Source organism: Fundulus heteroclitus, unplaced genomic scaffold (genome assembly GCF_011125445.2).
Source record: "Fundulus heteroclitus isolate FHET01 unplaced genomic scaffold, MU-UCD_Fhet_4.1 scaffold_426, whole genome shotgun sequence".
Classification (NCBI taxonomy): Eukaryota; Metazoa; Chordata; class Actinopteri; order Cyprinodontiformes; family Fundulidae; genus Fundulus; species Fundulus heteroclitus.
Window position 1 is genome coordinate 25,536 of NW_023396842.1, and position 20,596 is coordinate 46,131.

The following is a 20,596-nucleotide window of genomic DNA, read 5'->3' on the forward strand; positions in this document are numbered from 1 at the left end:
GTAAAAAGACAAATATTTTTCCAAGGCAGAAGCGTGTAGAACAAATTCAACTTCAACATTAGCAGTTTCCCTAGCTTCATCGCTGAAAAGCAGCTTTTAACCGGAGCAAAATACGTCAAAGATCTTTTTTTAAGGTGAGAGCACTCACTATCTCACGTAATTCACATAGAGATCTAACAAAGTTGTGATGTCTCACTCTGATTAAATATGAACCCAAAACTTTTCTAACTGTTTTTGCCTTGGATTTCCTCTGACTAAGAATTATTATCTTATTTATGTAATGTATTCACGACATGAATTCCTTGCTGTCTTAACAAAAGGCAGAACAACTATAATGTTACTTTCTATAATTATTACAGGCTCTGCTGATATGTCAAATTCTGGAGAATGCTTAGACACCCTGACACACAAATATGGATTAACTTCATTTTATGTGCACTCGTGAACTTGTTTTAGTTGATTTAGTTTTCTTGATGTACTGTAGAGCGTGATGAGGTCTGTTGTGGTATTGTGTGCACTGGATTGAGGGGACAGTTGGTGTTGTCTGTCAAACCCAATCTTCTTAAGCTGCAAATTCAGTAAAGTTACCAGATATATATATATATATATATATATATATATATATATATATATAAAACGGTTGCAGTTACAGCTCAAACGTCGTAACAACACTTCTAAATCTGAGTCTGACGCACAATTTCAAATACAAACACGAAGCAGTTTGATTTTTGTCCGACGACGAGCGAGCGAGCGAGAGAGAGAGAACTGGTAAAGCAGCACATAGTAACAATAAAGATGAGCGCCATAAAGATGTTATTAATCAGGGAAATCTTTCTGATTGTTTCACAGCGGTTACCTGCAGCGGGTAAACACGCCCACGACAACACACTTAGGCTCCCCGCAGCCCGTTTCTATCGGAATATGCGCCAAAACTGCCTCTTTAAAATGAACTGCACGGTTCAGTCTGCGCCTGTCTGAATTACAATGTGAAGTTTTACACATCTATGCGTGAGCATAATCAAAAATTCCCCCCAGGAGCAGCGTTTTTTTTTTTCCCCAGGACCCACGGTAACGACAGCGGTGTTCTTACGATGGAGTATTAGGGCCACACATGAAGAGAAAAAATAATTTTGCCATGACGAGATTAAACTGGTGCAGATCAGTTGATGCAGCGATGCATTTGGCCACCGGAGGCAGTGGCGACCCACCAGCTTAAAATCTATGTATTGACATCTTAAAAATGGTCTTATAGCTTAAAAGATCATCCTGTTTTGGTTGGTTTTGTAGCCGAATAGAAGAGATGTTCTCAAAGCATTAAATAAGCCTTTTGACTTTTAAAAATGTTGTCCTTTTAAGGTAATTTTAAGTTACTTTTTATTAAATTTATCAATATCCTATGGAAGTCTGGACATATGGCAGCGGCGTTTCAGGTGACTTTGCCACGCCACTACGCCGCCCTGCTCCATCGAATCCAGTTGATTTTGTAGCCGAATAGAAGAGATGTTCTCAAAGCATCAAATAAGCCTTTTGACTTTTAAAAATGTTGTCCTTTTAAGGTAATTTTAAGTTACTTTTTAATAAATTTGTCAATACCCTATGGAAGTCTGGACATATGGCAGCGGCGTTTCAGGTGACTTCGCTACGCCACCATGCCGCACTGCTACATGGAATCCAGTTGGGCCTGGAATCCACAACACAGCAACATGTCTGTGGACACAGTTTCATGTTGATTAGCTCAGAGGGGTAACATAGCGACTGCTAACAATAAAACATGACACTTCCTGTTGTCAGGGGGCGTGGCCTAAGTGATGTCATCATTTGACCATTGGATATTGTAGAAGACCCGATGATGATCAATCACAGAAAGTTTGGTGCCTCTGTGTGTTTCTGTGTAGGAGAAATAGCAGTTTTTCCTGTTGTCAGGGGGCGTGGCCTAAGTGATGTCATCATTTGACCATTGGATATTGTAGAAGACCCGATGATGATCAATCACAGAAAGTTTGGTGCCTCTGTGTGTTTCTGTGTAGGAGATATAGCAGTTTTTCCTGTTGTTAGGGGGCGTGGCCTAAGTGATGTCATCATTTGTCCATTGGATATTGTAGAAGACCCGATGATGATCAATCACAGAAAGTTTGGTGCCTCTGTGTGTTTCTGTGTAGGAGATATAACAGTTTTTCCTGTTGTCAGGGGGCGTGGCCTAAGTGATGTCATCATTTGACCATTGGATACTGTAGAAGACCCGATATTGATCAATCACAGAAAGTTTGGTGCCTCTGTGTGTTTCTGTGTAGGAGATATAACAGTTTTCTGTTTTGTGGCGAGTAGGTGAACTTTGACCCCTGCTAACGCCCCTTCAACATGCTCAAAAACTCACCGTTTTGATAACTTTTAATTGGCCATGCCTTATGATCAGACTGACCGAGTTTCAAGCCGCTCGCTCGAAATCCCTAGGACGAGTTCGATCAAATACCAATGCTGTAAACGTCAAAAATGAGGTAAAATTACGACCTTCAATCTAAAATGGCCGACTTCCTGTGATATTTGCACTATGACGTTAATTGTAAATTCTGAGCGTCTTGCTTAGATCTACAACTGTACAAAATTTCATTACTCTACGATGAAGTAAGTGAATAGCAAAGGGTCCTTTGAAAATTTCTAGGTGGCGCCGTTGAGGCATTTTTCTTTAGATTTTTGTGACGACCTTAAAATACAAAATTTTTAAACAGTCACCATGCATCTGCAAAGTTTGGTGAGTTTTTGAATATGATAAAGCCCCCAAAAAGGCCCCTCTTTAGGGGGGCAGAATAAAAATAATAATAATAATAATAATAATAATAATAATAATAAGAAACAACACAGAAACAATAGGCCTTCGCAGCGCTTCGCTGCTCGGGCCTAATAAGAAACAACACAGAAACAATAGGCCTTCGCAGCGCTTCGCTGCTCGGGCCTAATAAGAAGAAACAACACAGAAACAATAGGCCTTCGCAGCGCTTCGCTGCTCGGGCCTAATAATTAAAACCGCAAGCGGTGATGATCGGCCCTCGCAGCCAAGCGCTGCTCTGTCCTATTGGCCACCGCGGGGGTTCGCGCACAGCCGGTCGCCAGCCACCGCAGAAGTTGTCACGCATTTTTCCCGCCCGTCCACCGGGCAATTCACACGAACGCGTTGGGCAGCACTCCCCCACGACTCACAAAAAACCTGGTGAAGATCGGTCGATGCAACGAGGACATACAGCCGTTGAATAATGAAAATGCATTGGGCCACCGGACCGGACTAAAACGTTCAGTAGGCCGGATTCGGCCCGCACGTTTGACACCACTGGTTTAAACATTAGTATACCAATTTAATCAAAGGTATCTTACTAGCTGTTATTCCAGCTTTATGTCAAAAGTTAACAAAACCTTTTTAGTTCTTTAAAGTTAATTGTTATTTCATGTGTTTAAAGGTTTCGTTTCTTGCATTAAGACAGCTTTTATGAATGTTTGACAGTTAAATTGGTGGATAAACACCCAAAAGATATACTGTAACAGTAACACTTTATCAATTGGAAATATTGCTAAAGTATTACTTTAGCAATATTCCACATGTGGCCTCTGGTAATAAAGTCAAAAATCTTGATCAGAGCTCTGATTACCCCTTATGTTCCTAACAGACCACTTTGCTCTCATACTGCAGGTCTGCTGGTGGTTCCTAGAGTCTCTAAAAGTAGAATTGGAGGCAGCGTTGTGTCTCTTCTCTGTCTTTTGTAACCCCCAGTCGGTCAATGCAGATGACCGTTCATACTGAGCCCGATTCTGCTGGAGGTTTTTCCTTCCCGTTAATGGGGAGTTTTTTTCCCTGCTGTCGCTTCATGCTTGCTCAGTATGAGGGATTGCTGCAAAGCCATGGACAATGCAGACGACTGCATTCTGTTAGCTGTGGCATCATCCAGGGAAGACAGATCACCCGCTACTACCATCTAACATAGAACAGATTACTGGATCAATGTGTGCTTTTGTGCTTTTTTGTCTGTCTTGTTGTGTCTCTGCTCTGTCTTCTGTAACCCCCAGTCGATGGAGGCAGATGACCGTTCATACTGAGCCCGGTTCTGCTGGAGGTTTTTCCAATCCCGTTAATGGGGAGTTTTTTTCCCCGCTGTCGCTTCATGCTTGCACAGTATGAGGGATTGCTGCAAAGCCATGGACAATGCAGACGACTCTCCCTGTGGCTCTACGCTTCTTCAGGAGAGAATGCTACTTGTCAAGACTTTGATGCAATGAACTGGTTCCCTTATAAAGGATTTTTTTGACCAATGTGTATAATCTGACCCAATCTGTACAATCTGATTGATTTTGACTTTGTAAAGCGCCTTGAGATGACATGTTTCATGAATTGGCGCTATATAAATAACATTGAATTGCATCATCTCTTTAGACCAAGTAATCTATCACATTTTATGAGACAGTTATATCATTTTAAAGATATAATCATCTAATGTTATTACTCTTAGCAAGTTAAAGCTCCATAATAATTTTAGACCCGGGTTTTAGTTCCACTCTTTTATTATGCACATCTAGGCTACCTATAAATATAAAGTATGGCATGCCAAAAAACATTTTCAACAAAAGGCAATTTTAGTAATTGCCTTGCAATTTTATATCTAAGCATTAAAAATGATAATATTTCACCAATTTTCACAGCGAGATGGAAATAATGACTATCCAACATTTTAAGATTTTGTAAAAACTTTTTTCCTGTTTTACCTACCCTTTGAAATTGAAACTTGTTTCTACTTCTCCAAAATATACTTCAAGAAAACTATTGTGCTGTCCTGGGGCCATATGCAGCTAGACAGCTAGGACAAAAGTTCCCCACACAAAGCTTCCTTTTCTTGCGTTCTCTGAATAACCTTTATTCACAAATCTGGCTTTAAACATTCTTTTTGTAAAAAGACGAATATTTTCCAAGGCAGAAGCGTGTAGAACAAATTCAACTTCAACAGGTGAGAGCACTCACTATCTCACGTAATTCACATAGAGATCTAACAAAGTTGTGATGTCTCACTCTGATTAAATATGAACCCAAAACGTTTCTAACTGTTTTTAGCATGGATTTCCTCTGACTAAGAATTAATTAATATCTTATTTATGTAATGTATTCACGACATGAATTCCTTGCTGTTTTAACAAAAGGCAGAACAACTATAACATTACTTCCTATAATTATTACAGGTTCTGCTGAGATGTTAAATTCTGGAGAGTGCTTAGACACCCTGACAAACAAATATGGATTAACTTCATTTCATGTGCACTCGTGAACTTGTTTTAGTTTATTTAGTTTTCTTGATGTACTGTAGAGCGTGATGAGGTCTGTTGTGGTATTGTGTGCACTGGATTGAGGGGACAGTTGGTGTTGTCTGTCAAACCCAATCTTCTTAAGCTGCAAATTCAGTATAGTTACAAGATTTCTTGCAACCTCTCATATGGAACTAGTCTAAAAAAATAAATGATGCATTTTATTGTAAATATAAAATATTTAAAAACAAGATAAACATAGAGTATACAAATGTTTACAAATAATTATAAACATTGTTTTGCTTTGAGTCAAGCTCCAGAAAAATATTTTACAATTCTTTTTAAATCTTTATTGTGCTCCGCTCAGGCCTATTGGCAACCGCAGGGGTTCGTGCACCGCTGGCCTATGGAAGTCTGGACCAATGGCAGCAGCGTTTCAGGTGACTTCGCCACGCCACCACGCTGCCCCGCTCCATCAAATCCAGTTGATTTTGTAGCCGAATAGAAGAGATGTTCTCAAAGCATTAAATAAGCCTTTTGACTTTTAAAAATGTTGTCCTTTTAAGGTAATTTTAAGTTACTTTCATTAAATTTGTCAATTTCCTATGGAAGTCTGGACATATGGCAGCGGCGTTTCAGGTGGCTTCGCCACGCCACCACGCCGCACTGCTACATGGAATCCAGTTGGGCCTGGAATCCACAACAATCCAACATGTCTTCTGTCTGTGGACACAGTTTCATGTTGATTAGCTCTGAGGGGTAACATAGCGACTGTTAACAATAAAACATGACACTTCCTGTTGTCAGGGGGCGTGGCCTAAGCAATGTCATCATTTGACCATTGGATATTGTAGGAGACCTAGTGGTGATCAACTACTGAAAGTTTGGTGCCTCTGTGTGTTTCTGTGTATGAAATATAACAGTTTTGTGTTTCATGGCGAGTAGGTGAACTTTGACCCCAGCCAACGCCCCTTCAGCATGCTCAAAAACTCACCGTTTTGATAACTTCTGATTGGCCATGCCTTATGATCAGACTGCCCGGGTTTCAAGCCGATCGATCGATATCTCTGGGAGGAGTTTGATCTTATACCAATGCTGTAACTGTCAAAATTGAGGTCAAATTCAGACTTTCAGTCTAAAATGGCCAACTTCCTGTGATACTTGCACTATGACATTAATTGTAAATTCTGAGCGTCTTGTTGAGCTCTACAACTGAAACAAATTTCATGTCTCTACGATGAAGTAAGTGAATAGCAAAGGGTCCTTTGAAAATTGCTAGGTGGCGCCGTTGAGGCATTTTTCTTTTGATTTTTGTAACGACCATGCAGTCACCATTCACCTGCAAAGTTTGGTGAGTTTTTGAATATGATAAAGCCCCCAAAAAGGCCCCTCTTTAGGGTGGAAGATTAATAATAATAATAATTAAAGCCACAAGCGGCGATGAGCGGCCCTCGCAGCCAAGCACCGCTGGGGTATGCGCACCGCCTGCCGCCAGCCACCGCAGAAGCTGTCACGCATCTTCCCCGCCCGTCCACCAGGCAATACACACGTATGCGTTCGGCCGAACTCCCCCACGACTCATAAAAAAATCTGGTGCAGATCGGTCGATGTAGCGAGGAGATACAGCCGTTGAATAATGATAATGCATTTGCCACCAGGCCGGACTAAATCGTTCGGCGGGCCGTACGTTTGACACCCCTGGTTTAATCATTAGTTTACTGGTTGAAATGCAGTTCAAAGTCTTCAGCTGATCCAAAATGCTGCAGCAGGAGTTATGGAGATAGTTTCCTGCCAAAAGGTTGTACACAAAAAAGGTGTTGCACACAAATAAAACTTGTTTTGCACACAAAAAGATATGTTTCACACAAAAAATTGTTTTGCAAACTGTCCGCCAACCTTGCACTCAAAATACCATGTATAAGTTTTCCTCCAGTACAAAATGGTCTCTGCTCGCACAAAACAGCCTCTGCTCGCATAAAACAGCCTTCATCGTTTGCTGATGACAGAGCTATTTGGAAACGTGGAAGGAATGTTAAATTAATTGTAGGGAAAGTCCAAAAAGCTATTCATAAGATTGAACAATGGTCTTACAAATGGAGTTTTACATTTTCGGTAGATAAAACAAAGAAATCAAGAAGTACAACTGAAGTTATATAAATCAACATTGTACTGTTCTCTCTATGTGTTTTGCTCTAGCGTGAACACAGATAAACAGCCAGCCAAACTCCTTATTAAAGAGCCAGGAAATGAGCGGCTTGCTCCTTTATTATCGTCTTACACATTTAGTCAGCATTTCTGACTGCTTTGAATTCGGTGTAAAACTAGAAAAGAAAGATACAAAAAATGGCTTAATAAACAGCCATGTAAATATCAGTATTAACGTATCAGCTGCATTATATTAACTCAACAGGCATTTTCACAGCCGGCTAGAAAAGCGGCAAATTAGCAAGTAAACACACACACTGCTGTCACACAGACCACAACATTTTACCATTCCTTCATACACAAATTACCCATAAGATATTAACATATTCAATTTCAATTCAATTCAATTTTATTTATATAGCGCCAAATCATGAAACATGTCATCTCAAGGCACTTTAAAAAGTCAAGTTCAATCATATTATACAGATTGGGTCAGATTATACAGATTGGTCAAAAATGTTCCTATATAAGGAAACCAGTTGATTGCATCAAAGTCCCGACAAGCAGCATTCACTCCTGGAGAAGCGTAGAGCTACAGGGAGAGTCGTCTGCATTGTACATGGCTTTGCTGCAATCCCTCATACTGAGCAAGCATGAAGCGACAGTGGGAAGAAAAACTGCCCCATTAACAGGAAGGAAAACCTCCGGCAGAACCAGGCTCAGTATGAACGGTCATCTGCCTCAACCGACTGGGGGTTACAGAAGACAGAGCAGAGACACAACAAGAGAGACAAAAAAGCACAGAAGCACACATTGATCCAGTAAACCGTACTCTCGGTAAGAACACAGGAAGATCAGACTTGAAAGAGAACGCCAGTACGCAGCACTTAGGGGAGAGTGAGGTAAAGTGAGACACTGGGTAATGTGAGACAACCCCTGTATCTAGGCAACAGAACACATTTGTGCCCATGTGACCATTTTGTTTCCAAGCTCCTCCCATTTCCCCTTTGCCATAAAGGAGAGAAGCTCATTTTGCTCAGGTAAGCATGTTTTTTCCAACAAAATGTTTTTTGCATGTAAAGTAAATTTTTTTTGGTGTCAACTTAATCAACTGTTGTGCCAAAGCAAATTGATTCTAGTAGAAAAACTTATATCATACCTGTTGATGAACTACCACCATATAAAACCATGTGATGGTGCTAGCTGAAGGTTAACCTGAATTGATAAGAAAGGTCATTTTTTTTTTTAAAAATGGTGGAGGTGGGGTAAATTGAGACAAAGTCTGTGGGGTAATGTGATACAGTGTCTTACTTTACCCCCACCATGAGGCACAGGTTAAGTTTAGTTGTAAACATATTTTAATGTAATATTACACTGCATATGTAATGTAATATTACTATTAATTACATATTAATTAATATGTAATGTTACATTTTTATTTTAAATGTCATAAACATTGTAGAAAAGCCATCATGCCAAGGAAATACACCAGGAAGACAACCTAGGGCAAAACACCCCTCGAGGAGATGGAGAGTGCAGCCGCTAAAGTCAAGGAAGGAAAGAAGTCTCTAAGAGCAGCTGCAAGGGATAGAAATATTGACAAGTCAAGTCTTTTAAGATTCATAAAGAAAAAAGAGAAAGGGGAAGTAAAATCGGTAGCCTGGGGTGCAGTAGCTGAGGCAAAGAGAATTATTACAGATGAGATGGAGGAGGAGCGTGCCAAACACTTGAAACAACTAGTTTCATTGGCCTTCTTCCAGTTAAGTCCCATCAACTGGCCTTTGAATATGCAGAAAGGAAAAATATCCCTGTCCCTGACAATTGGACAAAGACACAATGTGCAGGTAGGCTAGGGTGTGCAAGAGATCCCATGATTCTGTAGGTTAATTAAGGCCAACTGATCTTGGCACACAGCTAAATCTTATAATAATGAATTGTCTACTCTAGGTGAAGATTGGTTTTGCAGCTTCCTAGCACGTCGCCATCTCTCTTTCCGAACTCCAGAGGCAACATCCCTGGGAAGAGCTACAGCCTTCAATAAAACTACAGTCAGGGAGTTCTTTGACAATCTGGCTGTAGTTATGGACAGGTGACAGAATTAATTATTTAGTCGCAAATGCTAAGGTTCTTACTTTGCCAACAGGCATGCCTTCCCTCCACACATGATTTACAATGTGGATGAAACAGGTGTCTTTACGGTACAAAAGCCACAGCAGGTACACTAGAGGGCATATTACCAGTAGTAGAATACTGGTTGCACATGCCATTGATTCTAAACTTTCTATTTGATCAGGTTGTGACGGAGACAGGAAAAAAGCAAGTTGGTTCTGTCACATCGGCTGAAAGAGGAGAACTGGTGACTGTGGTGTGTGCAGTGAATGCTGCTGGGAATGCCATACCTCCCATGTTTGTCTTCCCCAGAGTCAAGTTTAAGGATTGCTTCATGACAGGAGCACCACCAGGAGCCAAAGGTACCGCCACCAAAACGGGATGGATGAATGAAGACATCTGGCCTGAGTTCCTTGATCACCTGATACAGCACACTAACTGCACCCCTGATCGTCCCATGCTGCTACTCCTGGATAATCTAAAAGCTCACATCTCACTCAAGGCAATAGAAATGTCCAAGAGCAACGGAATTGTTCTGCTCACCCTCCCACCCCACACATCCCATCGCATGCAGCCTCTCGACGTGACCGTGTATGGCCCGTTCAAGACCCAATACAGCCGTGCTCTTGATGGGTGGATGAGGTCTAACCCTGGCAAAACAGTCTCCATCTACCAGACTGCAGGACTTGTGAATGAGGCTTTCATGTCAGCAGTGACACCACGTAACATCACTTCTGGATTTAGGTCCACTGGGATTTTCCCATATAACCAAGACATTTTCCCTGATGAAGCGTTTGCACCATCCATGGTGTTAGACCGGCCAAACCCTGAGCTGCAGCCTGCCAATGCAGATGATCTGGATGGTCCACCCCCTGCAGATGATCCACCTGCAGACGAACCACCAGCTGCAGATAAATCACCCGCTGATGCTTATCCATTCACTGCGCATGGCCCACATGGATGTGCCTCGCCAGCTGATTCAGATGTGCTACGTGTTCCCAGCCGAACTGGATATGTGTCTCCCCGTGAAATACTACCACTTCCCAAATGTCCCCATAGAACACAAACCAAACGAAAGCGTGTGAAGACAGCCATCATAACTGATACTCCTGAGAAGCAGGCAATTGAAAAGGCTTATAAAAAAGACAAAAGAAACTGGCGGGGAAAAAGCAAAATAGCAAAGAAAAGGGAAAACAGTAAAAGAAAGCAACCAAACGGAAAATCGTAGTTAGCAGCTCTGAGGAGAGTGATGTCCCTGTCCCATTTGATAATGAAGAAGAGAGCTCTGAGGATGAAAGAAGTGATCCAGGAAACAAAGATCTGTCTGTGGGTGACTTTGTCATGATTAACTTTACAACCAAACACAGGAACCTCTGGTATATTGGCATAGTTGAAAAAGTTGAATTGAATGAATGATGAAATTCTTACCCAATTCCTTAGAAAAATTCAGGGAATACCAAAAGTGTGGGAGAGACCCACATTTGCTATTAAAGAAAAAGATGTGGCACATGTTACCAAAGCAGATGTGGTGAAGAAGCTGCCTCAACCTAAGAGGCGTGGAGGGACCACACGTAGAGAACAACTCTTCATCTTTCCCTGCAATCTTCAGGGCTGGAATGTGGAGTAGTTGTAGAGGCCTACTGTATTTGTAGAGAATGACTGATGCTCTGATTGTGGATTTAGTCCTGTTGAGTCCCAGGCTGTTCTAGCTCGCTCTAATGGTCCTGTGTTCTGACCCCGAGACTGTGTTCCATTTGCTGTCTTTTTTAAGTGTCTCTGTTCAATTGTACATAGGCTCCTGGCATTTTTATATTAAGACTTTTATATACATATAAAAAAGGGATATTTTGTAGTGTAGGAGTTGAGTTGCAGCAAGGTGATTCATACCTCTCATTTGAATGTTAATAAAACATTTTGAATTACATTATGTTGTATTTGATTTTGTTTAGAATTACTTTCAAGTGTTGTAGGAAAAAATGTGCTTAAGAAAATGAATGGTGTTAAGAACTTTTCCTTACCTGTTCTAGAATTTAATGGGAAAATAGCTGTTAGTAATAAAGAAAAAGCTGAGTTATTAGCGGAAACATTACATTTTATATCTTCAGAAAATTTATCTGAAGATATAACAAGTTATAAAGAGAAGATTTTAGCTGACAATCCAGGAGTCACCAACAAGAGAATGGTTACAAATCAAGATTTAGATACACCTTTTAATTTGTATGAGCTGAAAAAAGCTATTTTTAATGTTAAACAGTCAACACCAGGAAAAGATGGAGTTTGTTATATAATGCTTAAACATTTAAATGATATATCTCTTACTGTTATTTCAAAACTGTTTAATCTGATTTGGGAGACGGGTGTTATTCCTGCGGCATGGAAACAGTCTGTTATAATTCCTGTGTTGAAGCCAGGTAAAAATTCAACCGACCCTTCAAACTATAGGCCTATAGCTCTTACATCTCAATTAGGGAAAACAATGGAGAGAATTGTAACAAATAGACTATCATATTTTCTTGAAAGTAAAAATTTTATCTGTCCTTTTCAAAGTGGTTTTCGTAAAAGAGAAATACGATGAATGCGTATGTTGTGGAGCTTTTAGATCATCTCCTGTGGCTGCTTTGCAAGTTGAAACTGGTGAGCTTCCTTTAAGGTTAAGAAGATTGAAACTAATGTATGTGTATTGGGTAAATCTACAGGGACATAATAATGATCATCCAACTAAGACGGTGCTACAGGACTGTTGGGAGCATCATAAATCTAATTCTAACAGCTTTGGGTGGATTGGGGACATCAAAGCTCACAATTTGGGGTTGACTCAGTTCAAGTACAGTCTTACAGTTCCACAGTCACCAATTCCACCATGACTATTTATCACACCAGAAGTTGATCTACAGTTAGGGAAACTTCTTAAAAAGGGAAAGACTCCAGAATGGGTTATAGTTAATAATTATTTTGCAATATTTAAAAATAGTATAATTATATATACAGATGGATCTAAAGATCCTAATAGTGGCAGAACAGGAGAAGCTGTGAATATCCCACATGTTAGGATATCAACAAGGTCAAGTGGAACGAGCTGTTTATCCCAGAACTGCATGGCACACTTAGATGGCACTGACCCAAAAGATTGGCACATATCTATCAGATACCACCCCGGAGGTGACACAGCTTCCCTGCTGATGTCACAGTTTGGATGTGTACCGCCCTTGTATGGGTGTGTCCCGAGATCCCTTTATAATGTTTGTGTGATGAGCACTCGAGGCCGCCTGCCGATCAGGGGCCCATCAGCGCTGGTGTGACTGTAACTATTTCTCTGTCTTTACCTAGATAAAATATAACTAAAAGCATACTTGTCTGTTTTATGCGTCCTACATTCAAGGTAGTAAAGTAAGTGGGGGTCGCCTGACTGGGTAAAACGAACTGGGCCCACCGAGGGTGCTTCACCGTAGACACGGCACGGTGAAACAGTAACAAATTGGTGTTTCCGCCCGGTTCCCAAAAGGCGGCGTACCACCTTCCGTTTTCCGGCCAGGACGTCATTCCGGAAGAAAAACACACAGCCTGCGGCCGCACAAAAGGTAAGGAGATTTCATTCATCTCCTAGTGTCTTTTTCTTCCTGGAGGGCCGACTTTTTGTATTCCTAAAGGCAGAGAAAGGTTTGAGGATAATTGTTTGCAAACGTGTCGATAAGAACTTGGGATTTGCGTGCGGTCACAGAGGTGAAAGTCCGGGAAGCCTTGGCCAGGCTTCTGAAAATACTGTGTACCTTGAGAATTTAGGGTTTAAAAGGTCCCCTTGTTAGGCACAGAGGAAAATACGTGTTCCTCTGTGTGTAGCATAAAAGCGGCCATTCTGACAGGCACGCCGTTACGCGTGGCTTCTTAAACATTGTGTAGCCTAGAAAATGTGGGTTTAGAGCTCCCTTATTTTCCGCGAGGACGAACATAAAAATCTTCGTTTTTGCGGTAATATAAAAGCAGCCTTTTTTGAAAAACGAGCGCGTATGAGACTGAGAACACGCGTGGCTTCTAAAACATCGTGTAGCCTAGAAAATGTGGGTTTAGAGCTCCCTTATTTTCCGCGAGGACGAACATAAAAATCTTCGTTTTTGCGGTTATATAAAAGCAAACTTTTTCGAAAAACGAGCGCGTATGAGATTGAGACCGGAGGTACCTACTGAGTTAACTAAAGATTGGCCAGAGAGTGTGGGTATGTGTGTGTGTGTGTGTGAGACACGTTACTACATTGAGCCTTTAGAAGTGAAGGGTAAGGGTGCACCTGTTCAGGTGACATATAACCTGCTCATCCTGAGTACACTGGCTCATTGAAATTGCCGTGTAAAAACACTATAATAAGGCACATAGGAACAAAATAAGTTTTGGTGTCTGAGAGATAAAAAATAAGCTCTCATTGGACCGGGGTCAGGACGCTGTCCCAGCAGGTTGGCCAAAACGTGTGAGTGCTGGAATGGCTGAGAATCAGGTAGAAAATGAGCTCCAGGGGGGTTCTTTAGGAACACTGCTGGAGACAGGAAAAGGGAGCATAATGGCAAGCTTTCCACACAAAGATGCTGAAAACCATTTAAAACTATTTGAGGAGTGGTGTGAAAAAATGAGGAGAGACTGGGTTTTTGGCGATACAGAAGGACCTCCACCCGATGCCCAAATGTGCACTTACTATTTGCAAATGTTAAAAAATAGACTAGCCCAAGCACAAGTAGAAACGGCTGATGCAGGTGAGATTGCTAGAGAAAAATGCCAAAAAGAGGAAATCAAAATAGCAGGCTTGATAAAACTAACTGAACATTATTTCAGCATTTGCTTCTCAGGCCTCGACAAACAACAAGAGAGTGAAAATCTGCAGGGGGTAAGGGAATCATCTTCTTTCAAACAAGAAGATAAGTACACAACTCCTGTTATTCCAGACATGTCTGCTTCTGGTGCAGCCGCTGTTATGCAAAACAATCTGTGTGGTGATAGTGCAGAACTGTTATCCAAGGCCAGGAGTGTGGTGACTTCATCAGACCCTTCGGTGCAGGTGCCTGGTATGGAATTATGTGGGGGACAGGTAAGCTGTGACGCAAGACCGATGCATGGAAAAAGTAGGTTAGAGGGACACAAACGAGACCAGCTACGGGTTGCGATAGAACAAGTGGTAAGACACGCTCTTAAAACTGCAGAATCAGATGACACAGATGTTATGAAAATCGATGACACACGCGATTACAGGGAGGAAAAGGGTCCCAGATATAATCTGCATTCTAACAAAACTGATCTTTCTTTACCTGCAACGAAACAAAGTGTGCAACTGCCATTGTTTCAGACTCACAGTGCTACAGGACAGGAGAATGCAGCTGGTTACAGCCCTCTTTCATGTGCTGACAACGTTCATCTGAGGCACATGTTCCCTGATCCCAGAAAAGGGGCGCACCTTTGGATCAAAGCATTCGTGGAGACTTTAAGCGGGTATGTATTGGCTATTGGTGATGTGAGGACTAGCTTATCAGCATACCTGGAACCACAAGAGGTACATGCGGTTGAAGTTTCTGCTGGAACTGACAAACTAGGAGCAGCTGCCCCTCTGGACCCAGTAGCACAGCAACTTTGGAGCACACTGAGGGTGTTTTATCCGGTAAGTACGGATTCTGGCCTTTTAAATGACACTACACGTTGTGCAGGGGAGTCGGCTTTAGCATATGTGAACAGAATGTTGAAAGTAAGGGAAGACCAGACGGGCTCTTGCCCGTTATCAGTCACGCTGCAGCAACTCTTTACACAAGCAATGTTAAAGGGCCAGGCACAGGATATTAAGCAGAACATGTATAGAATGGTTGCGAGTTATGATATGCCTTTAGATCAATGGATGGCTGCTTTGGTTCATCAGCTGGATATAGATGAAAAAAACATGAAGCAACTTAGCAGTGATATACAGACTTAGAACAACAACTCGTAGCTGAACAGCTAAAACAGCTGAGAGACAATCAAAGTAAAAGGAGGAGAAGGAAGAAGAATGTTGCAAAAGCTCAGATGGTTATGGCCCCGACACCTGTGTTTGGTTCAGACCAGTTTGTGGGATCCCTCCCTCCAGATGTCCCATTTCAGATGTATCAGAGACCTTCATGGGGACAAATTCCCAGCAGAGATACACAGCAGTACAGAAATCATAGAAAGGGACCAACCAAAGATTATGATATGCCCTTGTGCTGGACGTGTGGTTACCCAGGGCATTTTGAAAGAAGCTGCCCTAACCGTCGTTAGGATCTGACCAGCCCTTCCTCCCTGTCAGAAGTAAAGGCCTGCGTGTGTTTGTTTGTCTGAATGTTGTCAGTTTCTATGTATCTGTATGTATGCAACTGTATGTAACTGTACGTATGTATGTGTCGTTTGTAACTAAACGTTCTTCTGTGTGAATTAATTAATTCGGTTAAAATTATTGTTCATGGTTTATAGATGATCATTTGTTTTGGGAGAACTGCAGCTCCGTAATTCAAATGACATTTTTAAGCATGGACTAGGTTAACAAAAAGGTAAAAGTAAAAGAGAGATTTAAATAACTAAGTTTGTTTTTTTAACATTAAATATCTGGCCAAATTAAATTATTATACTGAGATATGCTAACGTGTCTTAAACAGAAAATATTCCAGGGTTGTAGGAAATACTTGGGACTGGGGATAAAGTTTTTTAGTTTGGAGCTTAATTATGCATTACAGCAAACAGAGGCGTTGGGGTGTATTCAGTTATGCTATTAGATTGCGTTTGGCTTGTGTTTGTCAATGAATTCATGACAGCTGAAATAATAACAGAGTAAAAGCTTTTATATTGTAATTTTAGAACATTAATAAAATGGCAAACAGCATATGGGGAGCATATGGGAGAATGTTTGGGAGAAATGGAACCGGATGGGATATGTTTAAGGGGAGATTTTTAACTACGGATTTTACAGCTGCCTAAAGAGAAGAATTTAAGAGCATTAAGATATACATGATTTTTGATTTAAATAGATGAGACAAACTGTGCTTTAAACAAACTGTATGGGACTAAATATGGTTGCTTTTCTAAGGCTTCTCTATTAATTTATTTTATTTCTTTTTACCTGGGATTTGAATGCAGCTAATGAGAAATTTTGAGAAGTGTCAAGATATCACAAGGCCACATTAAGCATGTCATCAGTTACAAAAGCATCTGATGTTATTAGTTATGTTGAGCAGAGGCAAGCCTCAGAGGGTCAGTTTAACCTGAAACAGGACAAAAGATATGATAAACAAATCTGACCATGATGTAAACATCTGAATGTTTATGGCAAGGCTGGGAGCACGCAAAGTATGTCAGAGGGAAAAAATAAAATAAAGCCAGCTTGTGGAGGGTTAGATTCTACTTGTAATCTATTTGTTTTTGGGTAGCCTTCTCAATGTGCTGAATTACGGGGAAAACTCTTATCATGTATAGAAAAACACCAGAAGCTCAAAAGCCTGAAAGAGAAAATGGTTGCTTTAAAGTTTCACCCTTGACCATTTAAGATTGAAAAGCATTAATAACTAAGTTTGCATGATCAAAAGGGCTAGAAAGAAATCAAAAGAATGCTATAAGATATTGGAACACACAGATTGCACTCCTTGGGAGACTTTTTACTTTCGGGTTTTTATTGTTTTGTGCATTTTTGATTAATTCTTTGTTAAATGATTCCTTTGCTTTAATTTTTGCATCACCAGTGGCAAAAAAGTGACAACATTCAAGGTTGTTCGGCAGATAATTTAAGAAGATGAGAAGTTTTAATACAAAATGATGAAAGTAAAGGAACGAGAGATTCCTACCTCCCCTGGACCAACCAAGAACTTAGAAACATCACGTTAAGAACCAAGACACTAAAAAGACCAGGTTTTCTTTTGTCACCTAATACACTAACAGAATTGTTTTTCTCTGAGTTACTTCTTTCAGATGATGTGAGATGAAACTGTAAAGCCACCTTTGTTCCAACTGAAGACTCTGGAAAGTGAGCTCTTTCAGGCCGTATGGTAAGAAGTCATGATCTAAAATGGACGTGCAGGGATTGACAAAAGTGACTAAATTATGCTAAGTTTAACAAACTTATGACAGGTAATATTGAGACCTTCTAGGCAAGGCAAGGCAAATTTAGTTATAAAGTACAATTCAGTATTCAGTATCCTTCTAGCGGTAAGAAGGTGGCTTTGGAAATTGTTCATGTACCCCTTCCCACTGCTGCCCTCTCTACTGACTCACATTAACATTTCTATCCTGTTTTCTGCTTTTTCTTGCAAGGAAACCTGGTCATATATAATTGGAATGTGCTAACGGAGAGATTTTAGTCTCTTTTTAGGCATTCTCAGAGACAAGTTAGTACCAAGCGGTGCCACACTGGTGCAGGGGACGGAGAAAAAGGTGATGTACTTGACTCCTGCCTAATCCAGTTTTTAATCAAAATTTGGATAAAAAATCAGTAATTTTTGCAGAAGCTGCATAGAGGTTTAATGGGGAATGTGATGCTACAAGGTTAAGAGAAATGTTTTTTATTAATGAACTTATACAAAGAGGTTGAACTGTCTGTAAAATATTTTGCTTGGATAAATTTTTAAGGGATCAAGATCTGGGGTAAAGGTGAAGAACTTCAAGAATAATTTTGTTTTAGAGGGAACGATGTGGTTGATTTTGTTTTGAGACAGTTTTCTTGTAATTTTTGTTTTGATTTTTTTCTTTTCAACTTATTTACACTACACTACGGATGAAGATAGACAATTCTTGTATTGGACAATTTGATTTTGGGCAAAATCCATATTGGCAAAATGCTGGCAGAATTCCTTGTGGTTTCAGACACAACGACTGGAGAAAGAAGATTCATGGACAACGCTTGTCCTGGAACGATGTTGTGCTGCTGAACTGAGACATGAGGACTGAAAATGGACAACTAATTGCGGGGGCAAAGACAGAGGCATCGGATAACCTTCAATGGACCACAACACGAAACAAAGATGAGTTGGCAGACACCCCTTCTGCATTTCACATCAGATTTTCCTGCACATAATTAAAACACAAAACACACATTAGAAACATACACATTGGCGGATGCGCTTAGAAGAAAACTTTCAGATTAAAAGCAATCAAGATTATTATTAAACCCCTAGGATGTTAATTGTTTTAAGTCAGAGCTGTTATTAGCGAGCGATAAGAGGGTCAAACGCATTCGGATAAGTGGTACTGGTCTGGAAACAAAGCTGGTAGAGATTTTGGGCCACTGATAAGAAGGATTTTCTTTTACTTTTCTAACAAAGTTTTTATTTAAATCATTTAAAATACATATAGATATGTTTTGGAATTTTATTAACCCCACAGGGGGTTTTGAATAAGATTCAAAGAGGCACCTTTAAGATACAATAAGCTTCATAAAATACATCATGCATGAGAAGAAATAGGGGGGAACCGCTAAAAGACATCCATTTTGCACCAAAATATTAAGTTACGGGATGAGAGCATAGAGCAGCTTAAGTAATTATGCTAAACCTAAAAGGTTTGACAATTTATATTGGGGATTACAGTAAGGGGATTACATAGAGGGGCCATTTAAACGTAAAAGGAAAGTGGATAAGAACAATGTATGCTATTACATCAATGGGCGATAATTATGATCATGAAAAAACTAGTGGGCGAAAAAGTTAAAGTAGGCATTACAGCAACAGTTACTAGCATAAACGAATGAACGAACGAGTGAGCAAGCTAATTTTTCAATATAAGCAGAATAAACTCTAAACCTTTTAACCTTGTTCAAGCGAAGGAGAATTTGTGAGCACAGCATTTACTGGGTATCTTAAAGTAAGCAGAGGTGCAACTAAGAAATTAATTATTAGGATGTAAAGCAACACAAAGGTTAAGGACTTGAATGGATAACACTGCAAGTTTAGAATAATGCCTTATTCTAATAAATAATTTGGGTAAATTAGGGATTAAAGCACCAGTGTAAATAGTTTGGAATTATACGCAGTTACCTAAAAGGTGTGAGGAGACTTAACAACTATCTGTTTGAACACAAAATAGCACAATAGTTGTTCTTTAACTAAATGTTAAAACATCCAGAAGAAAAACCACACATAAACATAGTTTAGTCATCTATTAACCTAGTAGTCTTTTAGACCAGGATAATCTAACGATCGTCCTCTTGTACATGCAGAAAAGTAATGAGGTCAATTAGATTAGTTGGACATTTGGTATCTGGTCAGGACAGCAGAAGTGACTCCTGGACACAAGATGATGATAGGAGGATAACAGCTTCAACATGATATCAATGCATGAAGGTTGGCTCTGAGGAACATCAGAGCTGCAATGGCATCAGACAGTGACACTCCTGCTGTGCTAAAAACCATCTTGAACAGGACTGTGCATGACTGCTTTGCTTCACAGGTGATGGAATTCAACTACAAGGTTTCACGAACATGACATGGAGAGGTTGGCGTTCAGGAAACGCACCTAGAACACACTCTTGGACTCTTTGGGGTAAATGGGCTCTAAAGGGGGACACTTAACAGGAGATAAACTGAAAGCCTGGGCTTACGACGAGAGACATTTCAGACAGGGGGTGTGGACACCCAGGAATTGCTGCTGTGGTTTGAAAATGTCAAAGATTTGTCGCAGGTGGTGGAGTGTTTCGATGACCCAGGCGCTTGAAACCAGGTTGAACAAAGGAGACGACGTCGTGTTCCCACAGGGATTACCTATAACCTAACACTGACAGTGAACATTTTTGTTTTTGGGTTTGCTGGGGTTGCCAAAAGCAGCATCGGAGATGACTTTCTCTATCCTGACCAGGTTCACACTTAAAATGCAAAAAACAAAATTATAGAGGCCAAAACAAATAACAGAGAAGTGTTTATACAAAGAATTCCACTATTCAACAACAGCAGAGCTTCCTGGTCTTGACAGAGACCAGGAAGCCAGGAAGACAGAGAGGTGTGTTACACCTCTCTGTCTTGCTGCAGAGAGGTGTAACACACCTCTCTGCAGCTTCTGTTCTGTTACCCACCCATTACCCTATTGAGACGGTGTCTTTCCCACGGCCAAA

At 40.5% G+C, this 20,596-nt stretch overlaps 1 protein-coding gene across 1 annotated transcript; it reads left to right on the forward strand.

The window, feature by feature from the left end:
• The first annotated feature begins 8,267 nt into the window (after nucleotides 1-8,267).
• On the forward strand, nucleotides 8,268-12,639 carry LOC118560391. Its single transcript, XM_036131367.1, has 3 exons — nucleotides 8,268-9,511; nucleotides 9,566-9,638; nucleotides 9,716-12,639. The coding sequence occupies exons 1-3, from the start codon at nucleotides 9,504-9,506 to the stop codon at nucleotides 10,757-10,759; spliced, it is 1,125 nt and encodes a 374-aa protein (XP_035987260.1). The 5' UTR covers nucleotides 8,268-9,503; the 3' UTR covers nucleotides 10,760-12,639.
• Nucleotides 12,640-20,596: the final 7,957 nt, after the last annotated feature.